Here is a 25,981-nt window from a genome sequence, read left to right as displayed (position 1 = left end):
AAAAATATATATATATATTTATTCTGCTATAAAGATTAAAATGAGATCCTTCATAAACGGCACTTATTCCAATTCCTTTGTTGTCGATGAGGTCATTGTAATTCTAACGCACGGCTTGAAAAGCCCTGGAACCCGTTTGCCGTATGTAATTAACAACGTAATTCTTGTCTAATAAAGCCGCACAAAGCGTTCTATTTCATAATAATAGAGAGTGTAGCAATAATATAAACCCTTATTATTCATTTTTTCCATTTGTATAAAATACAGATGTTCACAAGACAGAAAAGTTATGAGAACAAAGCAGCTTAATTATGGCCCTCACTGCGGGTTTATAAATTAGGTTGTTTTATTCTATAATAGCCTTTTTCAATGATTTATTGGCCGTTTTTAAAAATTGCAAAGTAATACCAAGTAGCAACAAGCCGTCTAACACCTAGTAACTCATCCGTCTGCCGGAGATCCGTCTGCCGGTCAGCGATCTGCTTGCACAGCTGCTTTTAGGAGAGTTTCGAGAATAATTGTGTTGCGTTTTTAGCTCACAGCTGCGCGCGCTTCAGCGGAATATAGGACAAGAAACCCACGGGGGGAGGCAGATAAAGATTTTCTGTAAAAAGCCCTACAGGCAGGTGGTATGCAGTAAATAAACTATATATATATATAAAATATTATTTAATTCAATATTTTTTTGCAACAAACTTTTTTCATGTAACACCTTACAATTTTATATAAATTTTCCTACTAGTATCAGATTCAAAATACATTTTCACAAATGTTGCACTGTTTTCTTTTCAACAAAAGTTCTAGTGCCTGCGGGGAAACAATAAAATGTCTCAGTCTCATTCACCCAGCTGGACTCTCTGACTAATGAAAGTCTATGGAGGAACGGACTTCATTAGCATCGCCATAAAGCATCAGCTCAGTGCGGTGTTTGAGCCGGGAAAGTCACCCAAAATATCTCATGACTGACAGCAACGGCGGCTCCAGGTCTGCAGATAAAGGGAGTTTTTTGGGACAAAATGAGATAAAACCAGGTTTTTGTCACTGCCGACGAACATTGGAGTTTATGCTCAAAGAGAAAAATATGCTTTTCCACGGGACTTAATCTTGATCAATGGGATAATTAATTGTATCAAATTTCTTTGGCTTTTTTTTGCCTATGATCTCCACATATTCCATTAAAAAAGATTTAAACAGAACAACAAAAATTGGGCAAGTGAGTCATCAATAAAACACACAGGGGGTTGCACGCCACATGAAAGAACACAAAACGGTGAAACAGAATGAATCATTTTCATAAAACAGATAAAACACTTTATAAACATACGTCTTAGAATTCATTCAAATGCATTTGCCATTAAAAAATTACTATTATTTATGGCTTTATATACAAATAATGATGTATATTCTGCCGCTCTGTACAATGGGCTAATATTTTAGGGAAAACATACATAAATATTTTGCAGAAATATAATAATTTACTATAATTATCACCACGCTGTTCCAAATGACTTAATGTTCAACGTCTTACTGAGGTATTGATCGGCCTTCCATAAAAAAGGGAATAATTAATGAATTTTGTGAAATTGTTGTATCTTAGGTCCCGTTGTGCAGCGCAGTGGAATATTCTGACGTTATATAAATAATAATAATATATTTGTCCAACTGCACTTTAATGGACACTTTGGGAAATGAAGTGGGTGGGGCCTGTGGTAGCCCCACCCACACACCACATGTTTCAGCCATATATCACCCATGTCTTGGACTACATTTTTTCAATTATTTTTGCGGCTTTTGGTGTAGCTCCATTAGTCCCTAAATTAAGAAAAGCATCCAAAACCCTGCTTTTTTTCTTTTTTATCATTTCTTTATTATTATTTAAGATTTCTTGTACGGTTTTTAATAAAAAGCAGAAGAGGTTTACCTAACAGCCTTCAATCTTTCCTTATCTTTCCCTCGGTTTTAATTTTAGGGGGAAAAAAGTTAATAACATGTTTCACGAAGTAATGTACCAATAAATGGTTCACTTCAAAAGCAATAAGTTTAAGTGATTTCGAAGACGTCTGGTTATGTTTTTGTTCAATCTCCTCCGCGCACAATTGAAATTGTCACATTTACTCGGCTTATTTCCCTTATAATGCTTATTTAATTAATTCTCGAGATGTTCTTATGGATCAGTCATACACTTTGAAGCCCGTTTGCCGTACTTTGGCTTCGATATACAGAACATCCCCAGGATCTCTGCTCGATAGTAACTTAAAACGAGAAAAACAAACTACATTAGCCCAAAAGTGATGGAGAACTTCAATCACACTTGGTGGAAACCCACCACCACCACCTTGGAAGCGACAAGTTGCTACCCAACGCATATGAGCCCATAGCTCTTCCTAGACGTAAGAGGATGAGTTGAGATATTTGCGTCAAGAGTTTCACCACATTCAGTGCCCAAGTTGATGACCGTTGTGTTTTAATTGGCTTTGAGTTGGCTTTCCCCGTTGGGGTTGTATCAGGTTTTGATAGAATCCTTGAGACCTAATCCATCTTCAGTTGGGTGGATGAAGGGTTTCTCTGGCAGTAGGGGTTGAATATTTATGTAATGCTTTGATTGTCTTTCTAGGAAGTTTCCTGCTCTGATGCTTCAAGTGACAAAAACCTACTTAGCCCACATGGCTGGGACCTACTGAATATAAATATCCCGCATATAGGGAAAAACAAAATGGTGGCAGCTTTTGGACATCGCTTCTCTACTACTGAATCAAGGCATGGTTCGGGATTTTTCAGGCAGTATTATGACTCAGTACTTAGTTCAGCTCCTTCATCAGGAGTTGACGTAATTGTAACTGAATTGCGGGTCCATTGTGGAAAACAAAAAAAGAACATTTCAGTTCTATAATTGTGGGTTTTTTGTTTTTTTTAAGATGGTGAAATCTAAGGACATCTTCTTAGAAATCTATGCAGTAACAAAAAAGAAAACATTTCCTTAAAATGCCAAAGAGATTATAGCCGGGGACATTTCTAGCACTTTCGCAAGCAATCAATCGCACATCAGCGTATCAAAAGATTGGTGATTCTCCAAAATGTCATTAGCACAAAAGTTCTGCGAGTTCCAATAAAAAAAAAAAGTTCTAAAAGGAAAAACATATATATTCCATTAAATTGTATTTTATTGGCTTAGGGAGGAAATGTTACATTCACCGCTTTTATTATATCTAAATTTGTTCATTTAAATCGCTTGTGCTTAGTACATTTTTGGAGGTATTATGTTTTATTGTGTTAAGCTGAGATCTGGTGGCAGCCTGTGGCAGAGCCAGATTTATCGAATCAGTTTATTCAATAAGAAACACTTCTTTTGGCTGTAAAAAAAAAATCCTTATTTGTGACCCATTTCTCTAAAGCTCCTCTGCTACTGAAATTCGATAATCCCTCCCCGACCCGGGTTCCTGATTAGAAATAAGTTTGGCCCATTTTTTTAGCGTCTTACCAATTTGCGGCGCTGGATGCCCGAACTGATACTGATCGTCCGCGTCGTCTCTTTTCTTGTTATCGATGGATCTCAGCGATTGACTCCTGGAGTCGTACCTTCCGCCGGCTGAAACACAGATATGAGAACCGTTAATTGCCCGGTTAAATCGTTTTTTCCGGTTGGAGACGCGGCGGCTGAAGTCTTGTCTGTTGTTTGTCTTTAATAATAAAAAGAGAATAATCAAATTTACTTCCGGAAAGAACACGAAGGGTTACTAAAAGGTTAAAAGCTGGAGAAGGGAGACGCTCTCTCGAGGCGGTGAATTCTCTCCGTACAAATACTCTCTAATATGAGAGATTCACCTTTTCTGCTCTCCCACACATTTCTATTTTGGCAAATCTACCCTGTGACTGATTTGGGCCACAATTCATTTTACTTTAAATTTGTCTGGCGGTCGGCCCCGTTCGGCCCCCGTATAATAATTTTTTCCTGCTGTAAAGACTGAAACCTTGGTCAGTTGTTGGCCTCGTCTTAGATTCAGGAGCCATATGGAAATACGGAGTTCTGAAGCGCCGTACTTTAAATTCCATTCCTATTAGATCTCTTCTTTCCATCAACAGATTATTGTACGGTTTTGTCAACGATGACGGCAAATTACCAGAGGAAATCATGAAGAATGACTCTTGTAATTGGTGCCAACGTCCTTATTCCAACAGCCATTCCACAGACCTCCCAACATCCCAAACATATCAATGACAACATTGTGCCCTGTTGCTGGGTATTTGCGGGGTAACTGAGAGGGGCATTTAGAAGAAGACTAATGGGTTTTATTTACCCCGTTTTTTTATGACCTCCTAGAAAAGAGGGGCATCAGAGGAGGAACAATGGACGTCAGGTGAGGAAAGAGGGAGATCAGAGGAGGAACGAGGGACATCAGAGGAGGAACGAGGGACATCAGAGGAGGAACGAGGGACATCAGAGGAGGAACGAGGGACATCAGGGGAGGAACGAGGGACATCAGGGGAGGAACGAGGGACATCAGAGGAGGAACGAGGGACATCAGAGGAGGAACGAGGGGCATCAGGGGAGGAAAGAGGGGCATCAGGGGAGGAAAGAGGGGCATCAGGTGAGGAAAGAGGGGCATCAGGTGAGGAAGAGGGGCATCAGGTGAGGAAAGAGGGGCATCAGGGGAGGAAAGTGAGAGATCAGGGGAGGAAAGAGGGAGACAGATGAGGGGGAAAAGGCACCAGAGGTTGGAGGAATGAGTTCTGAGGAGAAACACTTGGTAGGTATAATCCCCCGAGTAACAAAGACAAGGAGACCAGAACTAATATTGGACACAAGGAGCTACACATCATCCATATTATATATTAAATCTTCTGTGGAGACAAAGTTGGTGTTCGTTTTATTCTAACCAAAAAAAATGGTATTTCTCAAAACTCTATGAAACTCTATGGAAACATTATCATTGTTTTATTGTTACTCTGGTGTTTAATATAATTCAGGACCGAAAATTAAAATTTCAATTATGTTGTTTTCTTTTTTGTATATTCATACAACTTTCATACACGTCATAGATATTTTTTTCCAAATTTACAATGAATTTTATACTGCAACTTCATTTTTACTACTTTCGATTCCAACGTTTCAATTCATACATTTTATAAATATTATTTTTTTTTTTAATTCTAAAAATAATAAAATGATACAAGTAAAACACCAGAAACATTGAATACTAAACACATTTTAAATTGTCAGATTTGGCAAACGAGGCTACGTTTCTAAGGTGGACAATTTATGTACAGCTTGAAGATGGCGGACAGGAAGTGATGTCTTTCTCACTTCCTGCTGAGCCCAGCTTGGGAATTATAAATAAATTCCTCTTTTGTGACCACTATCCATTTATTTTTTTTTTTGGGGGGGGGGTGATTCGTGTTCCACTATGTCTTTAACAAAACTGCACATGTCTAAATACATACAAAAAAAACACAAAAAGAATCCCTTTGAAAGAGAAGCTATTCAGCCAGAAGAGCAGCCGCTCTTTACAATGGCCGAAAAGAGCTTAATGCTCCAGAGAAGTATGAATAGATGATGCCGGCCTGGGTCACGGAGACCATTGAGGTGTTTCTTTGTATGAAACACTATTGTGCGTTCGATACCACAAAATCATTCAGTAAACGCTGTCCATCCGCGACCGCAGTACCTCAATGCCCGAGGCTAAAATGGCGGCGTTATTGTCACATTCAAGCCACTCAAAATCAACGGGTTCCTAATGAACTGTAAAGTGCCGTGGACATAAGTTGGTTTTGTGGCGTCACCTTATAACTACAAACGTCCGAGATGGTTCGTGAGTGAGCGTTATACACTAGAGGTCTTCTAATTAGACTTTTGAACATAACCACCTCATCATTCCATCAACGGAAAAACAGATGAATCTTCCGAAAGGTAATGTGCTGTCTCTTCGCCGTCAGCTAAAGGTAGACAATGGAATGGATGAACACTGGAGGAGGACCAAGAACCATAATGATTTTACCCTGTCGTATAAAATCATTGAAAAGCTTTGAAAAGTCTTATCGCCGTAGCAACCAATGGAATGGTGCCATCAGCAGGCAACATCCCTTGTCTTGCTTTTAAAGAAGGCGACAGGGTAACTTTACATACGTAACCCTCTTTCAATAATTCAGGCTTCAGCTCTAGAACGTGCGGAAGGTTCTTCTCACATATGGGGATTGGGTCAACATCCACAAAAATATCTTTCCCGAAAGCCAAGACCCAAGAATTCCCTAAACAAACATTCCAGGGAACCTTAACCCTCACATGGAAGCGAATACCAGCAACCAATTGGTTCTAAACTCAGGAGGCAAACATATTCGGAATGGGGTCACCTGTATTCAAGCAGGGATTCCGGCTGTGGTATAGCACAAACTGGGATTCTCAGATATCAAATCATACGAAGGGGTCAGCTACAGACTGTTGGCCCCGAGACTTAGCCCATTTACCCTGAGGTTAGGGTAAAACCCCTCCGCGTCTGGGGCAAACCCTTACAGCTCCCAGGTATGAGTATAAAGCACCAACTTTCAAGCATAACGTGACATTGGCTTCCATAAAGCGGTTCTATTGTTTGTTCCCAATTGTAGACGCAAAGTTCTACTGCGATCGTTTACTAAAATTCCACTCTACGCTGGGAAATGATTTCCAGGATTATGGAAAGTGAATATTCTATTTTTCGGCTCTTGAATTTAAGAATGAATTAACCTTTTTTCGCATCGCCTCCGGCAACGACAGTTTTAAAATCTCTCAGGTATTTTTTTTTTTGCAATATTCTCAATATTTGAATTCAGTCCCAGTTCGAATTTTTATGCCAATTCATCAACGACGATCTCCGAAAAGCGCCACTCCAGCGCCGGTATTTACATAAAGTGGTTTCCAACGGCTCCTATAATTTATAATATCTTTATTGAGGCGCCGCATCTGCTAACGCGAGCAAAGCTCAACAGATGGCAGAAATCTCCTTGACTCTCTGCTAGGAAAGATCTCATTTGCTTTGTTGCCTGTAGCAAGAAATAAAGAGGATTGCAGTTAACATCGAGCGCCATTTGGAATATATTTACGGCTTGATGTGTGAGCTCGCCGCGCAAAACAAAAGTAAATCAACTTTCGTACGTTCTTCCTTTTTTTTCGGCTATTTGATTACTTAAAGGGGAAGTCCAATAAAAATAAAATATTATCCCCTAGAGTATAACCCCCCCAGCGCTGTATACAGCAATATAACCCCCCAGCGCTGTATACAGTAATATAACACCCCCCCAGCTCTGTATACAGTAATATAACCCCCCAGCGCTGTATACAGTAATATAACCCCAGCGCTGTATACAGTAATATAACCCCCCAGCGCTGTATACAGTAATATAACCCCCCAGCTCTGTATACAGTAATATAACCCCCCAGCGCTGTATACAGTAATATAACCCCCCAGCGCTGTATACGGTAATATAACCCCCCAGCGCTGTATACAGTAATATAACCCCCCAGCGCTGTATACAGTAACATAACCCCCCAGCGCTGTATACAGTAATATAACCCCCCAGCACTGTATACAGTAATATAACCCCCAGCACTGTATACAGTAATATAACCCCCCAGCGCTGTATACAGTAATATAACCCCCAGCGCTGTATACAGTAATATAACCCCCAGCGTTGTATACAGTAATATAACCCCCCAGCGCTGTATACAGTAATATAACCCCCCAGCGCTGTATACAGTAATATAACCCCCCAGCGCTGTATACAGTAATATAACCCCCAGCGTTGTATACAGTAATATAACCCCCCAGCGCTGTATACAGTAATATAACCCCAGCTCTGTATACAGCAATATAACCCCCAGCGCTGTATACAGTAATATAACCCCCAGCGCTGTATACAGTAATATAACCCCCAGCGCTGTATACGGTAATATACCCCCCAGCGCTGTATACGGTAATATACCCCCCAGCGCTGTATACAGTAATATAACCCCCCAGTGCTGTATACAGCAATATAACCCCCAGCGCTGTATACAGTAATATAACCCCCAGCGCTGTATACAGTAATATAACCCCCCAGCACTGTATACAGTAATATAACCCCCAGCGCTGTATACAGTAATATAACCCCCCCAGCGCTGTATACAGTAATATAACCCCCAGCGCTGTATACAGTAATATAACCCCCCAGCGCTATATACAGTAATATAACCCCCCAGCGCTATATACAGTAATATCGGTCGGTGACAAAAACCTGGTTTTATCTCATTTTATTCCAATAAACTCCCTTTATCTGCAGACCTGGAGCCGCCGTTGCTGTCAGTCATGTGATATTTTGGGTGACTTTCCCGGCTCAAACACCACACTGAGCTGATGCTTTATGGCGATGCTAATGAAGTCCGTTCCTCCATAGACTTTCATTAGTCAGAGAGTCCAACTGGGTGAATGAGACTGAGACATTTTATTGTTTGTCTAGTAGTTTGGGCTCAGATAACAGAGCGAGAACTCATACTGATGGCTGATGTGAAGCTCATTACACGGACAGGCTAGACGGGCCGAGGGGTTGTTATCCGCCGTCTATATTTCTATTACATTGTTGGAAAAAAGATCAGCAGAAACGTTGCATGGAACGCTGTGTTATTTGAGTATCAAAGCTGATTAAAACATGTAATATTTAAATATAAATATTAAGACGAATGTTATAGATTCCGTTGTAGATGGAGTTCTGGTTTTATCTCACACTGGAAGGGACAGATTAACCCATGATGTATATCACGGAGGAACAGTGGGAAAAATGGAGAGAGATATGAAGCTGATGCGATTGTTTGGTTGAATGTTTGTTGCCACTGCCTCCTGCGTGGCATCGCCATCTGGCCCCATATGCAAATGAAAGGATCAGCATGAGCAATTTGCATATCGTGCCGCACTAAGCATCACATTTAGGAGATATATAATCAAGGTCGGGGATCCAATCACAAAGGACAGGAGATGGGGGGCATCAAAAGACCCAGAAAAGGGGGCATTTCTCCCCAGGACTCAAACGTCTTCTAGAAGACCTACCCTGAGAGGTGCAGCACCTAGTACTCCTCTGCCAGGCCCTTAGCTGAAAGAGCATTATGGGAGATGTAGTCCTGCAGCAGCTGGAGGGCCGCAGGTTGGACACCCCTGACCTAGTCAATGAGGGAATTAAAGAAGTAGGATCCTGCCAGAGGGGTTTAGGGGACGCAAGATCCGGACGGGTTTTAAAGGGGAATCTTTTTTTTCAAAAAGGTGCAATTTTCCCATGAGATCTTTTTAGATCAATTTCATATAGAAACATAGAATCCGCCGGCAGATCGGCCCCCGTTGGCCCCGTCTAGTCGCCCGTTTCTCCTGCAGTAAAGACTCAAACCTTAATCAGTCGCCGGTCTCGTCTTAGATTCAGCAGCCATATGCCTATCCCATGCATGTTTACATGCCCTCACTGGATCGGCCTCTACCACCCCTGCTGGGAGGCTGTTCCACTTATCTACCGATTTCTCATTAAAACAAAACTTACTTAAATTACACCTAAGCCTCTTTTTTTGTTCTGTTAGGGCCATCTTGCTCATTTACTTAGCAAACCGTAATTTAATATAATAGTGGTTGATATAATAGCGGTTAATATAATAGCACATTAGTGATTCCTTGGTGGAATTCGAAGCTTTGGTTGCACTGGAATTTTCCGAATGCCAAAATAATAGCGCACGAAACATTGCAAATGGAGTGGATTGTGATGTCAGCGATACGCTTCGGATCCATTCCCGCTGTACTTAGATTTATTTTTTGGCCTCATTAGGTATACAGGCAGATACACAGTTTCGGGAGAGACTTAATGACCCTGGGGAGGAAACAAGATTAAGGAGGCTGTTATGGTAAAAGCCAACATTCTGCCTGTCTCTTGCCTCTTAGTTTAAATAAATAAAATGTTCTATTTCTTTGAAACACAATGTGAGCTTCTGATACAAAATTTATGGCTAAAAAGAGATGATTGCAACATTTTACTTTTTATAAAATATTGAATTGGAGAAGGCGCCTTTTTTTTTTACTTAACTGAGAACGTACTAGACATAGAACAGCCTCCCAGCAGAAGCGGTAGAGGGTAATACAGTGAGGGGATTAAACATGCGCGGGATAGACATACGGCTCCTGAATCTAAGACGAGACCAACGACTGATTAAGGTTTGAGTCTTTACAGCAGGAGAAACGGGCAGACTAGACGGGGGCCGGATGGGGCCGATCTCCTGGAAGGTTCTATGTATCTATGATATACCAGGGCACACTTTTTTTTCACGTTAGTGTCACTTTAATTCTTAAAGCCATATGCACCAAAACCAGAATTTCTAGCGTGGTTTGGCAGAAACAATTCATCCACTAAGCTGATTCGTTGAAGCTCACTATAGCAACATTCTATCCCGAAACAAATATTCCTGACAAATTTATATCACTGTAAAAAATCTTCTCAACAAATCTTTCCTCAACAAAACTGTGATCATTAGTTTTATATTCTTGAGTTTACATAGTTAATTAGTTAATTAGGTTAACTTATAGTCCATCCAGTTTAACCATTCGACAAACCAGTAATGTCATCTCAAAGGGAAAATAATTCTTCTTTACTTCACGACCGTTGGACTCACCCCGGATCAGCTTCCCTTACCTACTTTTACTTGGGATAACTGTACCTGGGAACTCTTCGGATATGGCTGAAGAACTCTGGGAGAAGTGCTGCTTCTCTGGTTCTCTGGGTCAACACCCAAATCCTTCGGGTGGCGGGAGCGGGGTCTTGACGTTCCCCACTCCCCGCCCATTGGCCAAAACTACTTCAGATGGCCATGTGTTCCACAATCACCCGAACAGTAGAGAAACCTTCTATGTGTTTAAGATGAAAGCTCCTTTCTTCCAATCCTAAGGGAAACCCACATGCTGTCTAGAAGACATCTCCAAAAACATACTCATATGTACCATTTGTTCATTACTTGTATAAGACATGGGGTCCCTTTAAATATTTTCACTTACGGATCCCAAAAACCTAGAGATGCCCCTGTTTATAGGTACATTTCAGGTCCTCTTGCCTTTTTCTTCACATTCTTGAAGAGTCTTCCCATGTCCATACCTCCCAACAGTCCTCATTTTCTGTCACTGACCTTTTTCCTGGGTAGCTGCCCCTCCATCTCTCTTTTGTGGCCATTATGTGTTGATTCTCCGATCTCCTCTGACCAGTATACAAAGAAGAACATAGAGATCTGGTTTGCTGTAGCTTCTACTTTGCCTCCTCACAATGCTACCATAACGAGTTAGCTATTTGGGTAAGTCGGGCGGGTTGCCATTTTCTCTGCCCACTTCTAGCGTCTCCCACCCCTCCCTGCCTCTTGCCGCACACCCTCAATACAGGCATCCCTGGCATTCTTCAATGTTCCTCATAGGATAATATGACTCTGAAACCTTCATTCCTAAACCACCTCTGATTGCCCCCTTCTCCCCGCCTAATAGTCCGGTTCAGTTACCCTTTCATTTACTTTCCGCGACTCCCATTGCGTTCCTAACATCAAAGCGACGACGAGCCACACATTATCGCCTCCACAAGCCATCAGAACCACTTTTCTAATATGCTTTTATGGGGTATAATTGTAATGTCTTCCCATTTAATAAATGATACCTACCAAGTCTGGAGGCATCCACAAGTCTCACCCTAATTACAAAATAATTTCAATTGATGAAAGAGGTATAAACCGCATAAAAACCATTTCATCCAATATTCCTCTAATGAAGTTCCACGTGAATGCCTGAATTTCGTTTTTTTTGGTTTCTTTTTCCCATTCATTAATCTTTTTTACAAGGTATCCTGCGCTTTCTAGACCCACGGCTTGAAAGCCGGGCCTGACAATCTAATCAAAAATATATCATTGTAAATTTAGAAAATGGGGATAATTATAATCAAAACCAGCCTTGCATTATCTAAAATGTTTTTTTTTCCTTCTCAATATAAGAGGAGCTTCTAAATTAAAGAACACGCAAAGTCAGAGTCACATCTGCCTAAGGAAATTTCATTTAATTATCACATCTCCTGGAGAAATAGCAGTCAAAGAATTTACCCGAACAAAACAACCCAAAGTTCTAATAAAAAAAAAATACCCAAACTCCACAGCGGGTTTTTTTCATCCATTGTCAACTAAGATCGCTTATCATATTATCCGCGGTGGGAAGAATTTTAGATGTAAATAGTGGATCTTAACTTATTCTTACCGCTGCAAGCCTTCCTGTTACAAAGACGTCCTTCTTCCAGGACTCCTTCGCATAGGTGACCTTCCTCGGGTAGCAGTTGGCACGTCCTGGTTCTGGTTTGCAGCCCACCCCCGCAGTCCCTGTTGCAATCTCCCCACGTTGTCCATGAGGTCCAACCGCCTTGAGAGAAAGAAAGCAAAAAAAATAAGACAAGATGCTAAGTACAATATCACATCTACTCAATATGTACACCTACAGTACCTTCAAGAAGTCCAACATCCAATCTTTACCGAGAGGGTTGGTAGAGAAGTAGGACAGCTTCCCAGGAGAAGGTGTAGATGTTAATACAGTGAAGGGATTAAACACACGCGGGATAGACATACGGCTCCTGAACGAGACGAGACCAACGACTGATTAAGGTTTGAGTCTCTAGAGAATGGGTCTGATCAGGCCGGTGGAATCTGTGCATCCATATGATGTGACACATGAAGGACAACAGTAGGTAAGGTCTACGATGGTCAATGTAAGAATGCAAGCTTTCAGATCACATCAATTTCTTCATGTGTTTAGAATGTTGGTAAGATAAGATGTTACCTCTGAACAAAAGACTTCAGCTACCGGGAATGACAAGGAACTCACCTGAAGCTTCTCCTGACGTCTGCCCCTTGACTATTAAAAACCTTGAATTGTTTTAAAACGTCTTTCAACCAACACTTTGCTTTATTTTTGATCGCTATGGAAACTGCATCTTTACAGACCAAACATTCCTATGGGTCATCTACTGCGAGTTTCAACCACTTTGATTCCACGAACATCTCACTAGTTCTGCGATCTTTCAATTAGCAGCAAAGCTGAGCTAAAACTACCGGTGGGGGGGGGTCAGGGCTTCTATAACGAAGTTGCTAAGATTACAGGTTTGGTGGCACAAAAAACCCCACATTTTATATGAAAACAATTGTTTTTACGGTAACTTTATGTGATGACTACACAGCAACACGCACTTTCTAAAATAATTTAGAATTCATGCTTTATCCAACCTGAAAAGTTGCGATATACTGAATATTTGCTCCTATTTTCACTCTGATCTCAACTCTCTAGACGCTGACTCATTATATTAAAAAAAAAAACAAAAAAAAAAACTTTCCTACATTTAATTTTTACGTCAATGCTCCAGGAAAATGACGTCGGTCTCAATCTAATGCCCCAAACCCCAAATGCTTCCCAAGAAATGCATCCTAGAAGTATGAAGCCATTGAAAAGTAAGCTCCACTTTCTCCTCTACGTCAAGGGGCAGATTAGACGGGGAAAATGGCTCCTACCTGCCAAGAAATCCCAGGTTTCTGTATATATAATTATTATAATTTTCATTCAAATGATATTTAAAGGAGATAGGAATAAAGTTCATGTTATAGCTGGAGGGTCCCTTTAAATAACCAACAAGACATAAAAAGACTAATTGCCATCAACAACAGTAGGTAAGAGTTAAGATCGGGCGAAGGTTATCAGAATACCCCGATTAGGGGGATCCTATATCTCACCGTTATTATTAATTCATTTATGTAGCGCCCTCGTATCCCGCAGCCCTGTATTTAACGCGTTTGGAATTGGAACGTAACACTCTATGCTAATTTAAATAACAAAGCATCGCTTACATAAACAACCTTCCAGTGGAGAAAAAAAATCGGCTAACCATATATTTAATGGCTTTTTAAGAGGCGTATAAAGCAAATGATCCTCCCCATTAAGTCCGCAGGTCATAATCGCGTTCTGCGTCTTCAGACGATCAACCGGCGAGAGCAATTATTGCGCAATCTACATGAATTCTTTATTCTAATTTTTTTTCTCCCCCACCCCCACCCGCCACCGACAATTAATTTGTTGACCATGTCCACTCCTTGACCGATCGGGTATTTCAGATATTACAAGTCGGCAGGTAGAAAGAACAGCGAAAAAGAGACGGCAATTTAATGTCTCCTGTGATCTCCGGGAAGTATGAGTGACCTTTTAGCCGGTGTCAAAAATCCCCCGGAATAACATACCGTTTTTTTTATTGATCGTGAAATAGACCTTTCCCCTGACAGTTTCGCGTTCTCAAACAGTGTGTTTCTATTATGTTCTTTTTGAATGGAAAGCAAAAAAAGATTTTAAAATTGCTCATCGATCCGAGCCGCTGTATCAAAATGCCACCATTTCCAGTATTTTATCCGCGCGTCTCTTCCGAGCTTCCAATAGACGCAATTTACCGCTCTGCTTGATAAACAGATACTTTTTGTGTCTGTTTTTTTTTTTTTCTTTTGACAACTCGTTTCTTGTTATTTTGCTAAAAGAACATGGATAATGACTTTTTAACAAATGAAGAACGGTGGGCTGGGTTCATTCTTCTCGGGATATGCTCTGTGATGATCATGGACATGCCGGACATGTGTTCATATATGTGCTACTGTGATGAAGTTGAAGGGCTGTGGAGCGTGCACAAAAATACGTTGTATACATAAACTCAGGGATTATAAGGTATACGTGTAGACGGCTGAACATGTAGGCCCAAGTTTTTATGTCACGATGTCGGCCAGTGGCCTGATGGGCCGATACCCGTGTGCCAGATATCCAGTCCAAGCCTGCCCACAAGGTTAAATCCAAAGTACTCTTTCTTTTGTAACCCACTTTCTCTTTGAATCTTTACAATCCAGTTTCGTTCTAGAACACTCTACTCACACCATTGACCATCCCCTTCTCCTACAAGAGCTTCATTCCTCTTCCCTACGCCCATTGTTGGTGCCTTTGAGGTCAGTTCTTCGGCACTCTTCTCAAGCTATACCTGCTCGTCTGGAAAACTAATCGCTTCTTCTGGATTTCACTATGTCCTCCATGCTGACTACGCGCTGATCTATTTTTCCTTTCTTGAAACCTCATCCAAATCCCATCACACTGCATAAGGCTCAATATCTCAATGACTGAGCTCCTGGTTATCCCCATCTCATCAATCTCCAGTCCCTGAAATCTCCATCAGTGTTAAGAATTCTACAATCTACCCTGCTGCCCCACAGTGCCACCCAACAGAATACAATTATACCTTCTGATCCTGACCTACAGAGAGCTTAACAACACCCCTATGTTGTTATGTGCCCCCTATATCTCTCCAAATACCCTCCTTACTGCCCTCTTCACTCTTGCCACAATCTGCTTCTCTCCTCAACCGTTATCACTTCTTCCCACTCCAGGGTTTCACCCGCACCTATTCTCTGAAACCTCTTCAACTGCGCACTAAAAACCAACTAGGTTAGAGAACCTTAGAAACTAACCTCCTAATACCCGTAACCTGTATTCCTTGAATTTGAGATCTCCCGACCACTGACTCCTCCACATGACCCTCACCACAACCACATCATCCTCACCCAAGCAACCCCTAATTGTTTGGAATAGGTTGTAAGCTCACAAGAACAGGACCCACTTCTCCTTCTCTACCAATACATGCACGGCTAAAATAATTTGGTTAATATGCGCCTAAACGCCGACACCTAGAAGCCTTTAAGTCTCCAAACTGGCAAAACACTCATTAATTTAGCAAAAGAACAAGGAATAATGAAAATAATTTAACATTCTGACAGAGACAGAGGGTTGTAGTAGGATCCGCACAGATCACTAGGAGGAGAAAGCGTACCGTTTAGTCCGATATCCTACCGGCTCAGCTCAAAACACATTAATTGGCATCTATGAGTGGCCCACAGGTTGACCTTGGGCAAGTTCTGTAGGACACTCGTGTTCCTCTGTATCTGGTGACTCTGGTCCCCGTTTCCTGCCATGAACCGTATTAGCTTTCAAACGGATCAAAGGTTATCGACTTATTTTCAGGAACCCTGGAGTCTACTTAACAAAATCAATACCGTATCCATAACCAGACAAGCATAACCCGCCAACTGCTTAACCAGCCAGAAGCTTTCCTGCGGCACGCCAGAGCGCCTCGAAAGATGACTCCTTCCCAAACTCAAGGACATTAACTCCTACGTCACCGATCCGCAGGGCTGAGAAGATCCTTTACTCGGTCAAGGTCGCCCGGCAGCACATAACTCGCTGAAATTCTACGTATTAACCCCTAAAATGCTCACACTTTATATCAATAACATAAAACAGATGTATAGACAGGCAGACATGTAGACAGATAGAAAATATTAGTCAGATCATAACAGCCTCCGTAGAGTATTTAACTTGGCGCCGAGCGTCCGTCGTGGGGGTAGGTCCAGTGGGGAAACTCTACTAAACCGCTGATTAAAAAGCATTTCGCATCTAGTGCTACATTAAATAATTGATATTCTGTGTATTAGTAAAACAAATCTCAGTAGCTAAGCCGGGAACTGGCAACGCTGGCCCCATGCAGATTTATCAGACTTATTATATTTATAATACAGAAATAATATTTTTAGGTCACTTTGAAGAGGTTTATGTACAATAGACAAAACAAAACCACCTTTATGTGAACTTTTTTTCTTTGAAATTAGTCTTCATTTTAAAATTCTTTAATTTCTGAAGCCTTAAAATTCTTAAAGTCATATTATATAAGTTTGTACATAATATCGAGACCATGCAGGGCTGATCAGTATCTATTTTAAATAAAACAATTTAATTTTGCCCTCCCCTTCTTTCTAAAAGATACATTTTTTTCCAACCGTATAAAGCATTTAAATTTGAGCGAGTGTAAAAAAAAAAAAAACTTTTTAAATATTGGTTATAAAAATCTTACTCCATATTTTAACTTATAACAAAAAATTCTAACTTGAAACAGAATAAAAATGATTTTTCCTTGAATACGTTATATTTACTAATTTTATAAACATGTTGCAAGCAGATAAATACATGTTTTCCCCCAAACATAGTTATTTTAACTTGCGTTCCTTAATTTTCCCATGAAATACTGTTTTAAGCACGAGGAGATTAATGTTATTATTACGCGGCACACCGAGCTTGGCGCGCAGTCGTACGTATCCCATATTACTGGTGCAGCCGAAACAAATTGCTTTGGATTAAAGTTACCCTCGGTGCTCGACGAACCACGATTCCTGGATTGTTTTGTCGTGTAAAACGCTCTTTTTCTTAATACTGTTTTCCATTATCCCTGTAATATTGTTTACACAAACCCTGTTTCCGTAATTAGCCTTATTTCCACCTCATCCCAAAAGCTATTTTGTTTTGCGAGTGTTTAAGTGTATCGGGACCTCGCTCCTGCGTTAATGCAAAGGATGGATGATTGACTCCCAATTACAAGACCCAGAATTATTTCCCTTTGCGCTTCTGTTCTCAGATAAGTACATTTTGGCAAAGAATAAAAGCCTCAGACTGGTGGAAATCCAGGGGTGAAAGAGCTGAGGAACACCATCGATGGTACAGTAGAGTCCATGATGGTACGTTGGGCGCCATATAATATAAGAAAGCCAGGAAAAGCGAGAAGGCCCTTCATCTTCTGCACTAGATGCCCGGCCCTGGAATAACCTTACTCCTCCTTTCAGGAGTACAGAAGACCCACCTCGCGTTGAGAAGACCTAGATCCAGCCACGTATTCTGGCCTAGACCGATAGAAACTCTGAGCACCGGCCAGGACAACCAGATGGTGCCAATGTCCACTTGTCAGACAAGTTGGAGCCGAGCACGATGAAGAGGACACCTGGCACATGAGATGGGACAGTTGGCAGCTATGCTTTGTCGACGCAGTAGCCAAAGCCGCTAAAGCGTCAGATGTCATATCTTCAGATTTATTTTATTGGTATTATTATTCATATAAAAGGAAATATATTTACAAATGAACTCATTGGCAGATATTTATCTAGTTTAATAAAAAATAATATAACTTTTTGAGAACCAGATCATTAATATAGAGATTTTCAACAATACGCTATTTCCGAAAGCTCAAATGTGGGGACACCGGAGTCTGCAGGTGCTTAAGAAAATTCAAAATTAGGATTTAAAAAAAATAAAATAGGATCACATACTACATAATAACGGACTTTGTATTTTCTTTGATTAATTTCAATGATTCGTGGCACAAATACCTTCCACATTCATAAAATGTGTTAGCAAAAGGAAATCATAGCTTCTACCTCCCAAGGGTTAACAATCATTTTTGATATTTCATTTTTTTTTTTTTTTTTTTTTTTGCTTAACCATCAAATTAATGGTCCAAATGCTGGATGTGACTCTTAATGGATCTCCACCATTAATGCATTAAGGCACATCGGAGATTACAAAAAAAAATGACATTGAATGGGTGATTTGATCTTAAAATCAATTAGTTATAAATGCTAGTATTTGAAATTGGGTGAAATATTATCCCGCAGTCCATTAACAAAAAGCTGACATGATGAAAATTGGATACTCAACCGATTCTCGCATGAAACTACAGCATCCGTGCAAACGCCAGGGTTATTGCTTTTAGTTTCCCGATTCTGTAGTATGAGCATAACCGGCCCTGGTTGATTTAGGGGCCACATATCTCTTTATCTGCCCCCAACAACCCACGGGTAACGTAGACGACTAATTACCCAGCCTACTTTGACTAGCTCAAGAAATGTTTGCCAATCTTTTCCATTACTCAACCAGAGAGCATGTATGTTTTTTGTTCTTCTTTAAGAAGAAGATAAAAGAGGAGAGCCAAGAACGTACGTGGGTAAGAAGAAAAAATGATATCGCCATAGTGGAAAAAAAAGTCCCAAGAACCTTTTCATATGTTTTAGAGGAGGATTTGCTTTTAACGCCTTCCTTCTGATGTTCCTGTTTCAAGGATTTTGCGACGTTGGTCCATTGAAAAGTATCTTCTTTAGACAATATGGCCACCAGAGGAGAAGCCAAAGAGGGAGAGAGAAAGTAGAGAAGTAAAAATGGGGCAAAGTAAAGGAAAAAAAGGTGACCAATGGAAAGCAGAAAGAAATTTGTTTACGTAGACGTGTAGTCAATGGAGGGCCATGGAGATGATGAAGGTAGCTGGGTTAGATGGTCCACAAGGACATCATCGTGAGTCGTTGGAACCTCGAGCAATAGAAGCTGATTTCTGGGCAAACTTCCCTATTTCATACAAAATTAGCCATAATTAACTATTTTAATTAACTGAGGATGGTGGAACTTCAAGAGTCTGGTGGAGACCTTTTTGTCACATCTCCTCATCAAAAAAAAAAAAAAGGATACCAAAGTAGGTCCTTTTTTCTGAGCATTTCCTTCTGAAAGTTACAGAGAATGCCAGAGAACACCAGTCGCGCTGGGAAGATTCCAGGTTACCGCAGAAACACAAATGATGAATACTCGGAATCCCACCAAGGAACTGGCAACATGGACCAAGGTTAACCATTTACTATCCTTATTGGTCACTTCAGAACGGCAACTTGGAAATTCACTTCTGCAGTAGGGCCGATGAACCAAGTGTATGAGAATGAATGAAAATATATAAACATCCAACTATGGTGATCACATTATTACATAGAATCTGCTGGCAGATCGGCCCCATTCGGCCCCCGTCTAGTCTTCCCATTTCTCCTGCTGTAAAGACTCAAAACTTAATCAGCCGTTGGTCTCGTCTTAGATTCAGGAGCCGTATGTCTTTCCCATGCATGTTTAATACCCTCACTGTATTACCCTCTACCACGTACCCACCAACCCAAATTAAATATTTAAATATTAAATATTAAATAAAATATATAAAAAATATATTACAACCAATTTTTTTTTATTATTTTTTTTTAATTATACCCCAAAGAGAAATTAGGTTTTCAGAACAAAAGTATTAGTATCTCTAATTCTGGATTTTTTTTCTGGGTACAATTATCCACCCCTTGAAACATTTGGGGGAAAAGGGTAAATTGTGACGATTAGCTCCGTCAGCGGTAATCAACGATTCGCCGTAACCTGCTTGACTTTGTACGTGTTAAATTTGTAGTTTTTCTGTTTTATTTTGGAAGTTGACTTTCAAGTAACTCTTTTTAAGGTGATTTATTGATATTTTCCCCCCATCGCTCCCGTGCCCTTGTCCAAAAGTACCGAAGGCGATTTCTTACTGACAGTAAATGTTTCAAGGAGGGAAAAAATAATAATTCCAGAGGGAAATTTTCTTAACAAAAAAAACACATAAAATAGTAAAATGAATTACTGGAGGGTTTTTTTTGGCGCCGTGAAAGGTTGAATAATTGCAGTGCACTTTAGTTAATGTGGCTACATTTAATGCAATAAGACATAATGAGGACACTTCTCGTGTTGACGACTTTGTTCACTTAATTTCATACTCCTAATTGGGACGCTATTTACATGCGAATCATGGCCGCCTGTGTGAAAAGAAACCAAAAAAAGTGTGAAAATTCCTCGGCTGGGGTTTGGAAATGATTCTAATGCCGTTAGTGAGGCAATGACGTGACAATGACAGCATCGTCACGGCCGCTAAACGACTTTGGAGAGCGAAGTGGACGGTATTGTTAGTGCTAAGGTTCAGTACAGCCAGCCAAAGCCTTCAATTGTCTTCAATTGTACAGGAGAAATTCCCATAACCCCCCCAGCGCTGTATACAGAAATATACCCCCCCCAGCGCTGTATAAAGTAATATAACCCCCCCAGCGCTGTATACAGTAATATAACCCCCAGCGCTGTATACAGTAATATAACCCCCAGCACTGTATACAGAAATATACCCCCCAGCGCTGTATACAGTAATATAACCCCCAGCGCTATATACAGTAATAACCCCCCAGCGCTGTATACAGTAATATAACCCCCCAGCGCTGTATACAGTAATATAACCCCCAGCGCTGTATACAGTAATATAACCCCCCAGCGCTGTATACAGAAATATACCCCCCAGCGCTGTATAAAGTAATATAACCCCCCAGTGCTGTATACAGTAATATACCCCCCCAGTGCTGTATACAGTAATATACCCCCAGCGCTGTATACAGTAATATAACCCCCCAGCGCTGTATACAGTAATATAACCCCCAGCACTGTATACAGTAATATAACCCCCCAGCACTGTATACAGTAATATAACCCCCAGCGCTGTATACAGTAATATAACCCCCAGCACTGTATATATAGTAATATAACCCCCAGCACTGTATACAGTAATATAACCCCCAGCGCTGTATACAGTAATATAACCCCCAGCACTGTATACAGTAATATAACCCCCAGCGCTGTATACAGTAATATAACCCCCCAGCGCTGTATACAGTAATATAACCCCCAGCGCTGTATACAGTAATATAACCCCCCAGCGCTGTATAAAGTAATATAACCCCCCAGTGCTGTATACAGTAATATACCCCCCCAGTGCTGTATACAGTAATATACCCCCAGCGCTGTATACAGTAATATAACCCCCCAGCGCTGTATACAGTAATATAACCCCCAGCACTGTATACAGTAATATAACCCCCCAGCACTGTATACAGTAATATAACCCCCAGCGCTGTATACAGTAATATAACCCCCAGCACTGTATATATAGTAATATAACCCCCAGCGCTGTATACAGTAATATAACCCCCAGCACTGTATACAGTAATATAACCCCCAGCGCTGTATACAGTAATATAACTCCCCAGTGCTGTATACAGTAATATAACCCCAGCGCTGTATACAGTAATATAACCCCCCAGCGCTGTATACAGTAATATAACCTCCAGCGCTGTATACAGTAATATAACCACCAGCGCTGTATACAGTAATATAACCCCCAGTGCTGTATACAGTAATATAACCCCCAGTGCTGTATACAGTAATATAACCCCCAGCACTGTATACAGTAATATAACCCCCAGTGCTGTATACAGTAATATAACCCCCAACGCTGTATACAGTAATATAACCCCCAGCGCTGTATACAGTAATATAACCCCCCGCGCTGTATACAATATAACCCCCAGCACTGTATACAGTAATAACTCCCAGCGCTGTATACATTAATATAAACCCCAGCACTGTATACAGTAATATAACCCCCAGCGCTGTATACAGTAATATAACCCCCCAGCGCTGTATACAGTAATATAACCCCCAGCGCTGTATACAGTAATATAACCCCCAGCACTGTATACAGTAATATAACCCCCCAGCACTGTATACAGTAATATAACCCCCAGCACTGTATACAGTAATATAACCCCCAGCGCTGTATACAGTAATATAACCCCCAGCACTGTATACAGTAATAACCCCCAGCACTGTATACTCCAATGACTTGCGTCCTTCTTCTAACGTTATGACCTCCTCCCTCTCCCTTCTTCAGGATTTCACACACGCTGTACCACTTCTCTGGAATTCCCTACCCCGCTCCATCTGCCTATTATTCTAATTTCAAACGCTCAGTAAATACCCAGAGAAGCTGATAAACTTTCATCCCAATGCCCTTAACCGACATCCTAGAAGCCGCCTGCAAGATCAACACAGAGGTCTCCGTATCACTACCCACTTTCTCACTTCCCTCTCAACCACCAAACAGATTAGAAGCTCTCCAGAGCAGGGCCCTCTTCTCCTTCCGCACCGGAATGTTTAACGTCTGTTAATGATATTTAAATTATCTTATTTACTTTAACTTTCCCTTATTGTAACAGCGCTACGGACTCTGCTGGCGCTATATAAATAATTGCTATATAAATAATGCTGATTGGTTTAAGGAGTCTTTCTATGGATTTCGGGGGGGGGGGGACGTCATAATATTAGTGCAGCGACCTTTTGGTGAGAGCATGATGTAAAGTTATAGCGTGGGAGACTGAAGAGTATATGGGAGAAAATTCTACTAATTATTTAATTTTGGGACAAAACTAAGCATTTCTGTAATGGTACACAGCAATAAACATACAAAATAGTAACAAAGCTAAAACGACGGATCTGTGCCTTTCTGTAGAATATATCTCATTGCCGATACACTTCTATTTGTCACTTTAAGTCTGTCGCGTGAGATATTAATTCACGATACAACTTAATATTATCTATTTATTAATTTATAGCGCCACCATATTGAACCCGATCCATATCATATATAATTATGCATTTACGTACTAAAAAAATATAAAAAAAAATGAAAACTAACATAATTGTGACATTTTCACACTCTGTATATATTATTAGTATGCGTTCAATGCTTGTTTCTCACCTGTGACCCGCCGGTATAGATCACACGATCACTTTATGATTTCCCTTTCCTAATACAGAAACTTGTGAAGTTTCTCAGAACTGGTGAGAAAATTATCGTCACCTCTGTAAATTCTTTTTTTGGACCCAATTTACATAAGTAATAATTTTACAACAAATTACGTAAGCAATACAAATTTATTGCACAGCCCTACATCTATATATATATATATATATATATAAAAAGTTAAAACAAAAATATGTTTATTTTTATTCTAATAAATATGTCCAATATTATAATAAATTTATTTATTCTAATAAATTCTGACAATGCGTACCTCAATGGAAAAATAACTGATTTTTTTTATATTAATTAATTCTAGAATTGTAATATTACTTTATATTCTAACATATTTCTAACAATAGATACCCAAAAACTTAGAATATGCCTACTTTAAATCAGAATTAAAACATAAATAGTCCCCATTACTAGAAAAAAGGTGCTGCATTCTACATGGCCCCTGTCACATCTTATATTAATATTTATATATCTGTATGTGCCCAAAATGCACTTCCGTGCATAAATATGAACTTGTTTTAAAAATGGAATATTAAATCTTTATTTTTTATTTTTCCCTAATTTCACAATCCCCAAAAAATGGGGGGAGGGGGCATTTTTCAAAAAAGTTTTACACTTGACAAAAATGACAACACTTGTTTTTTTTTTACCCAGATTACATTACAGAAAAAGAAACAAAAGTCATTTTTAAACTTAAGGTTATTTGAAAATAGAGAGGAAAAATGTGAAATAATCAGAAATGACAATCTTTGCCATTCATTTCAGATTTGTTCCCCTATTTTAAATAATCTTAAATGCTGAATATTGTCACGGCACAGCGTACAGAGGAGACTCCGTAGTCAGGTAGGACTGCAGGGATGGTCCAGAGAGCCGAGGTCAGGATACCGGAGAGCAGGAAAAACGAGGAGCAAGCCGAGGTCAGGATACCGGAGAGCAGGATAAACGAGGAGCAAGCCGAGGTCAGGATACCAGAGATCAGAATAGTCAAAAACAAGCCGAGGTCAAATACAGGAATCAAGCAGAGGAACGCTATCTGGGTGCTAGCACAGGGCATAGACGACCATCAGAAGGCAAGGTCTTAGTGTTCTGAAGTCTCTTAAGTAGGCACAGGAAGTTAGGCACTAATTGGAGATCTCCCGCCAAAATTTCAAAGTGCCGTTACGTCACTTCCTGCGCGGCCATCTTGTGGTTGGCGATTGCGTAATCGTCCTATATAAGCAGGTGCAGTTTCCTCGGCCGCCACTAGGTGGCGTGAAGAAGAACGCGTCCGGACACCAGAGCTGGACCTGTGAAGCTGCTGGGAACGCGACGTGGAAGAGGTAAGTTCCCCTTCCATCTGCAGCGGCTGTCTCTGCTGCGCAGAAGCGGGGGGTCTCCCCCTTCTCCGCGGCGGCTGCGCCTGCCCTGCAGAAGCGGGGGGTCTCCCCCTTCTCCGCGGCGGCTGCGCCTGCCCTGCAGAAGCGGGGGGTCTCCCCCTTCTCCGCGGCGGCCGCGTCTGCTGTGCAGAAGTGGGGGGTCTCCCCCTTCTGCGCGGGGACCGAGGTTGCCGTGCGGGAGCAGGGGGTCTTCCCCTACCTCGCGGCGGCTGCTGCTGCCGTTCAGAAGCGGGGGGTCTCCCTCTTCTTCGCGGCAGCTGCGGCTGCCGGACCGAAGCGGGGGGTCTCCCCCTGCCTCGCGGCGGTTGCTGTTGCCGGCCGGGGGACCCAGCGGGTCTCCCTGCCGGTGGTGTGACAGTACCCCTCCTTAAAGGGGCGACCTCAGGGCGACCCCTGCCCGAACCACGCTGCCTCTTAGCATGGAATGCACGCACGAGATGAGGGGCGTGGAAGCGAGCTTCAGGAACCCAGGAACGATCCTCTGGGCCATGTCCTCTCCAATGAACAAGATACTGAAGACTCCCTTGTTGTCTGCGACAGTCCAGGATGGCTTGAGGAATACGCCCTGAAGTCCCCGCGACAGGGGGTCTAGTAGAAAAACGGTTGCAGACCAGTGGCTTCAATAGGGAGACATGAAAGACTCGAGGGATACGGAGTGTCCTAGGCAGAGAAAGTTCGTAGGCAACAGGATTCACCCGACGGACGATCGAAAAGGGACCGATGAAACGCGGTGCCAGCTTCATGCTGGGCACGCGGAGTCGCAGGTATCTCGTAGACAACCAAACGCGGTCCCCCGGAGAATACGCAGGAGTACCGGAACGTCTCTTGTTGGCTTGGAGTTCCTGTCGTCTACCAGCCAGTTCCAGAGTTCTCTGCACCGAAGCCCAGGTGGACTGTATATTAGTCAGTCGTTCCTCCAAAGCAGGATCAGTAGAATTCGGAAAGGCTCCAGGGAAGGGTTGCGGATGAAGACCGTAGACACAATAGAAGGCGGACTCTCCCGTAGACTCTTGTACCGCATTGTTCCGAGCAAACTCCGCCAAAGGAAGCAGGTCAACCCAATCATCCTGATGTTGGTTGATGAAAATGCGCAGATATTGTTCAAGGTGCTGGTTAGCCCTCTCTGCAGCGCCGTTAGACTGTGGGTGATAGGCCGATGAAAACGCTAGTGTAACACCCAATGCCCTCGTGAACTCGCGCCAAAA

At 41.4% G+C, this 25,981-nt stretch overlaps 1 protein-coding gene across 1 annotated transcript in view; it reads right to left on the bottom strand.

Annotated features, from left to right (window-relative positions):
• Window positions 1-3,337: 3,337 nt before the first annotated feature.
• Window positions 3,338-25,981, bottom strand: part of LOC128497840 (adhesion G protein-coupled receptor B1-like) — a 75,527-nt gene continuing 52,883 nt past the window's right edge. Inside the window, exons 2-3 of the mRNA XM_053468025.1 lie at window positions 12,249-12,407; window positions 3,338-3,586 (exon numbers count right to left, since the gene is read on the bottom strand). Of these exons, the coding sequence (XP_053324000.1) occupies window positions 3,387-3,586; window positions 12,249-12,407 (359 nt within the window). The 3' untranslated portion in view covers window positions 3,338-3,386. The remainder of the gene's footprint in view (window positions 3,587-12,248; window positions 12,408-25,981) is intronic.

Source organism: Spea bombifrons, chromosome 5 (genome assembly GCF_027358695.1).
Source record: "Spea bombifrons isolate aSpeBom1 chromosome 5, aSpeBom1.2.pri, whole genome shotgun sequence".
NCBI classification, from domain to species: Eukaryota; Metazoa; Chordata; class Amphibia; order Anura; family Pelobatidae; genus Spea; species Spea bombifrons.
The sequence above is the reverse complement of the archived record's forward strand: the minus strand, read 5'-3'. Positions and strand labels throughout refer to the sequence as shown.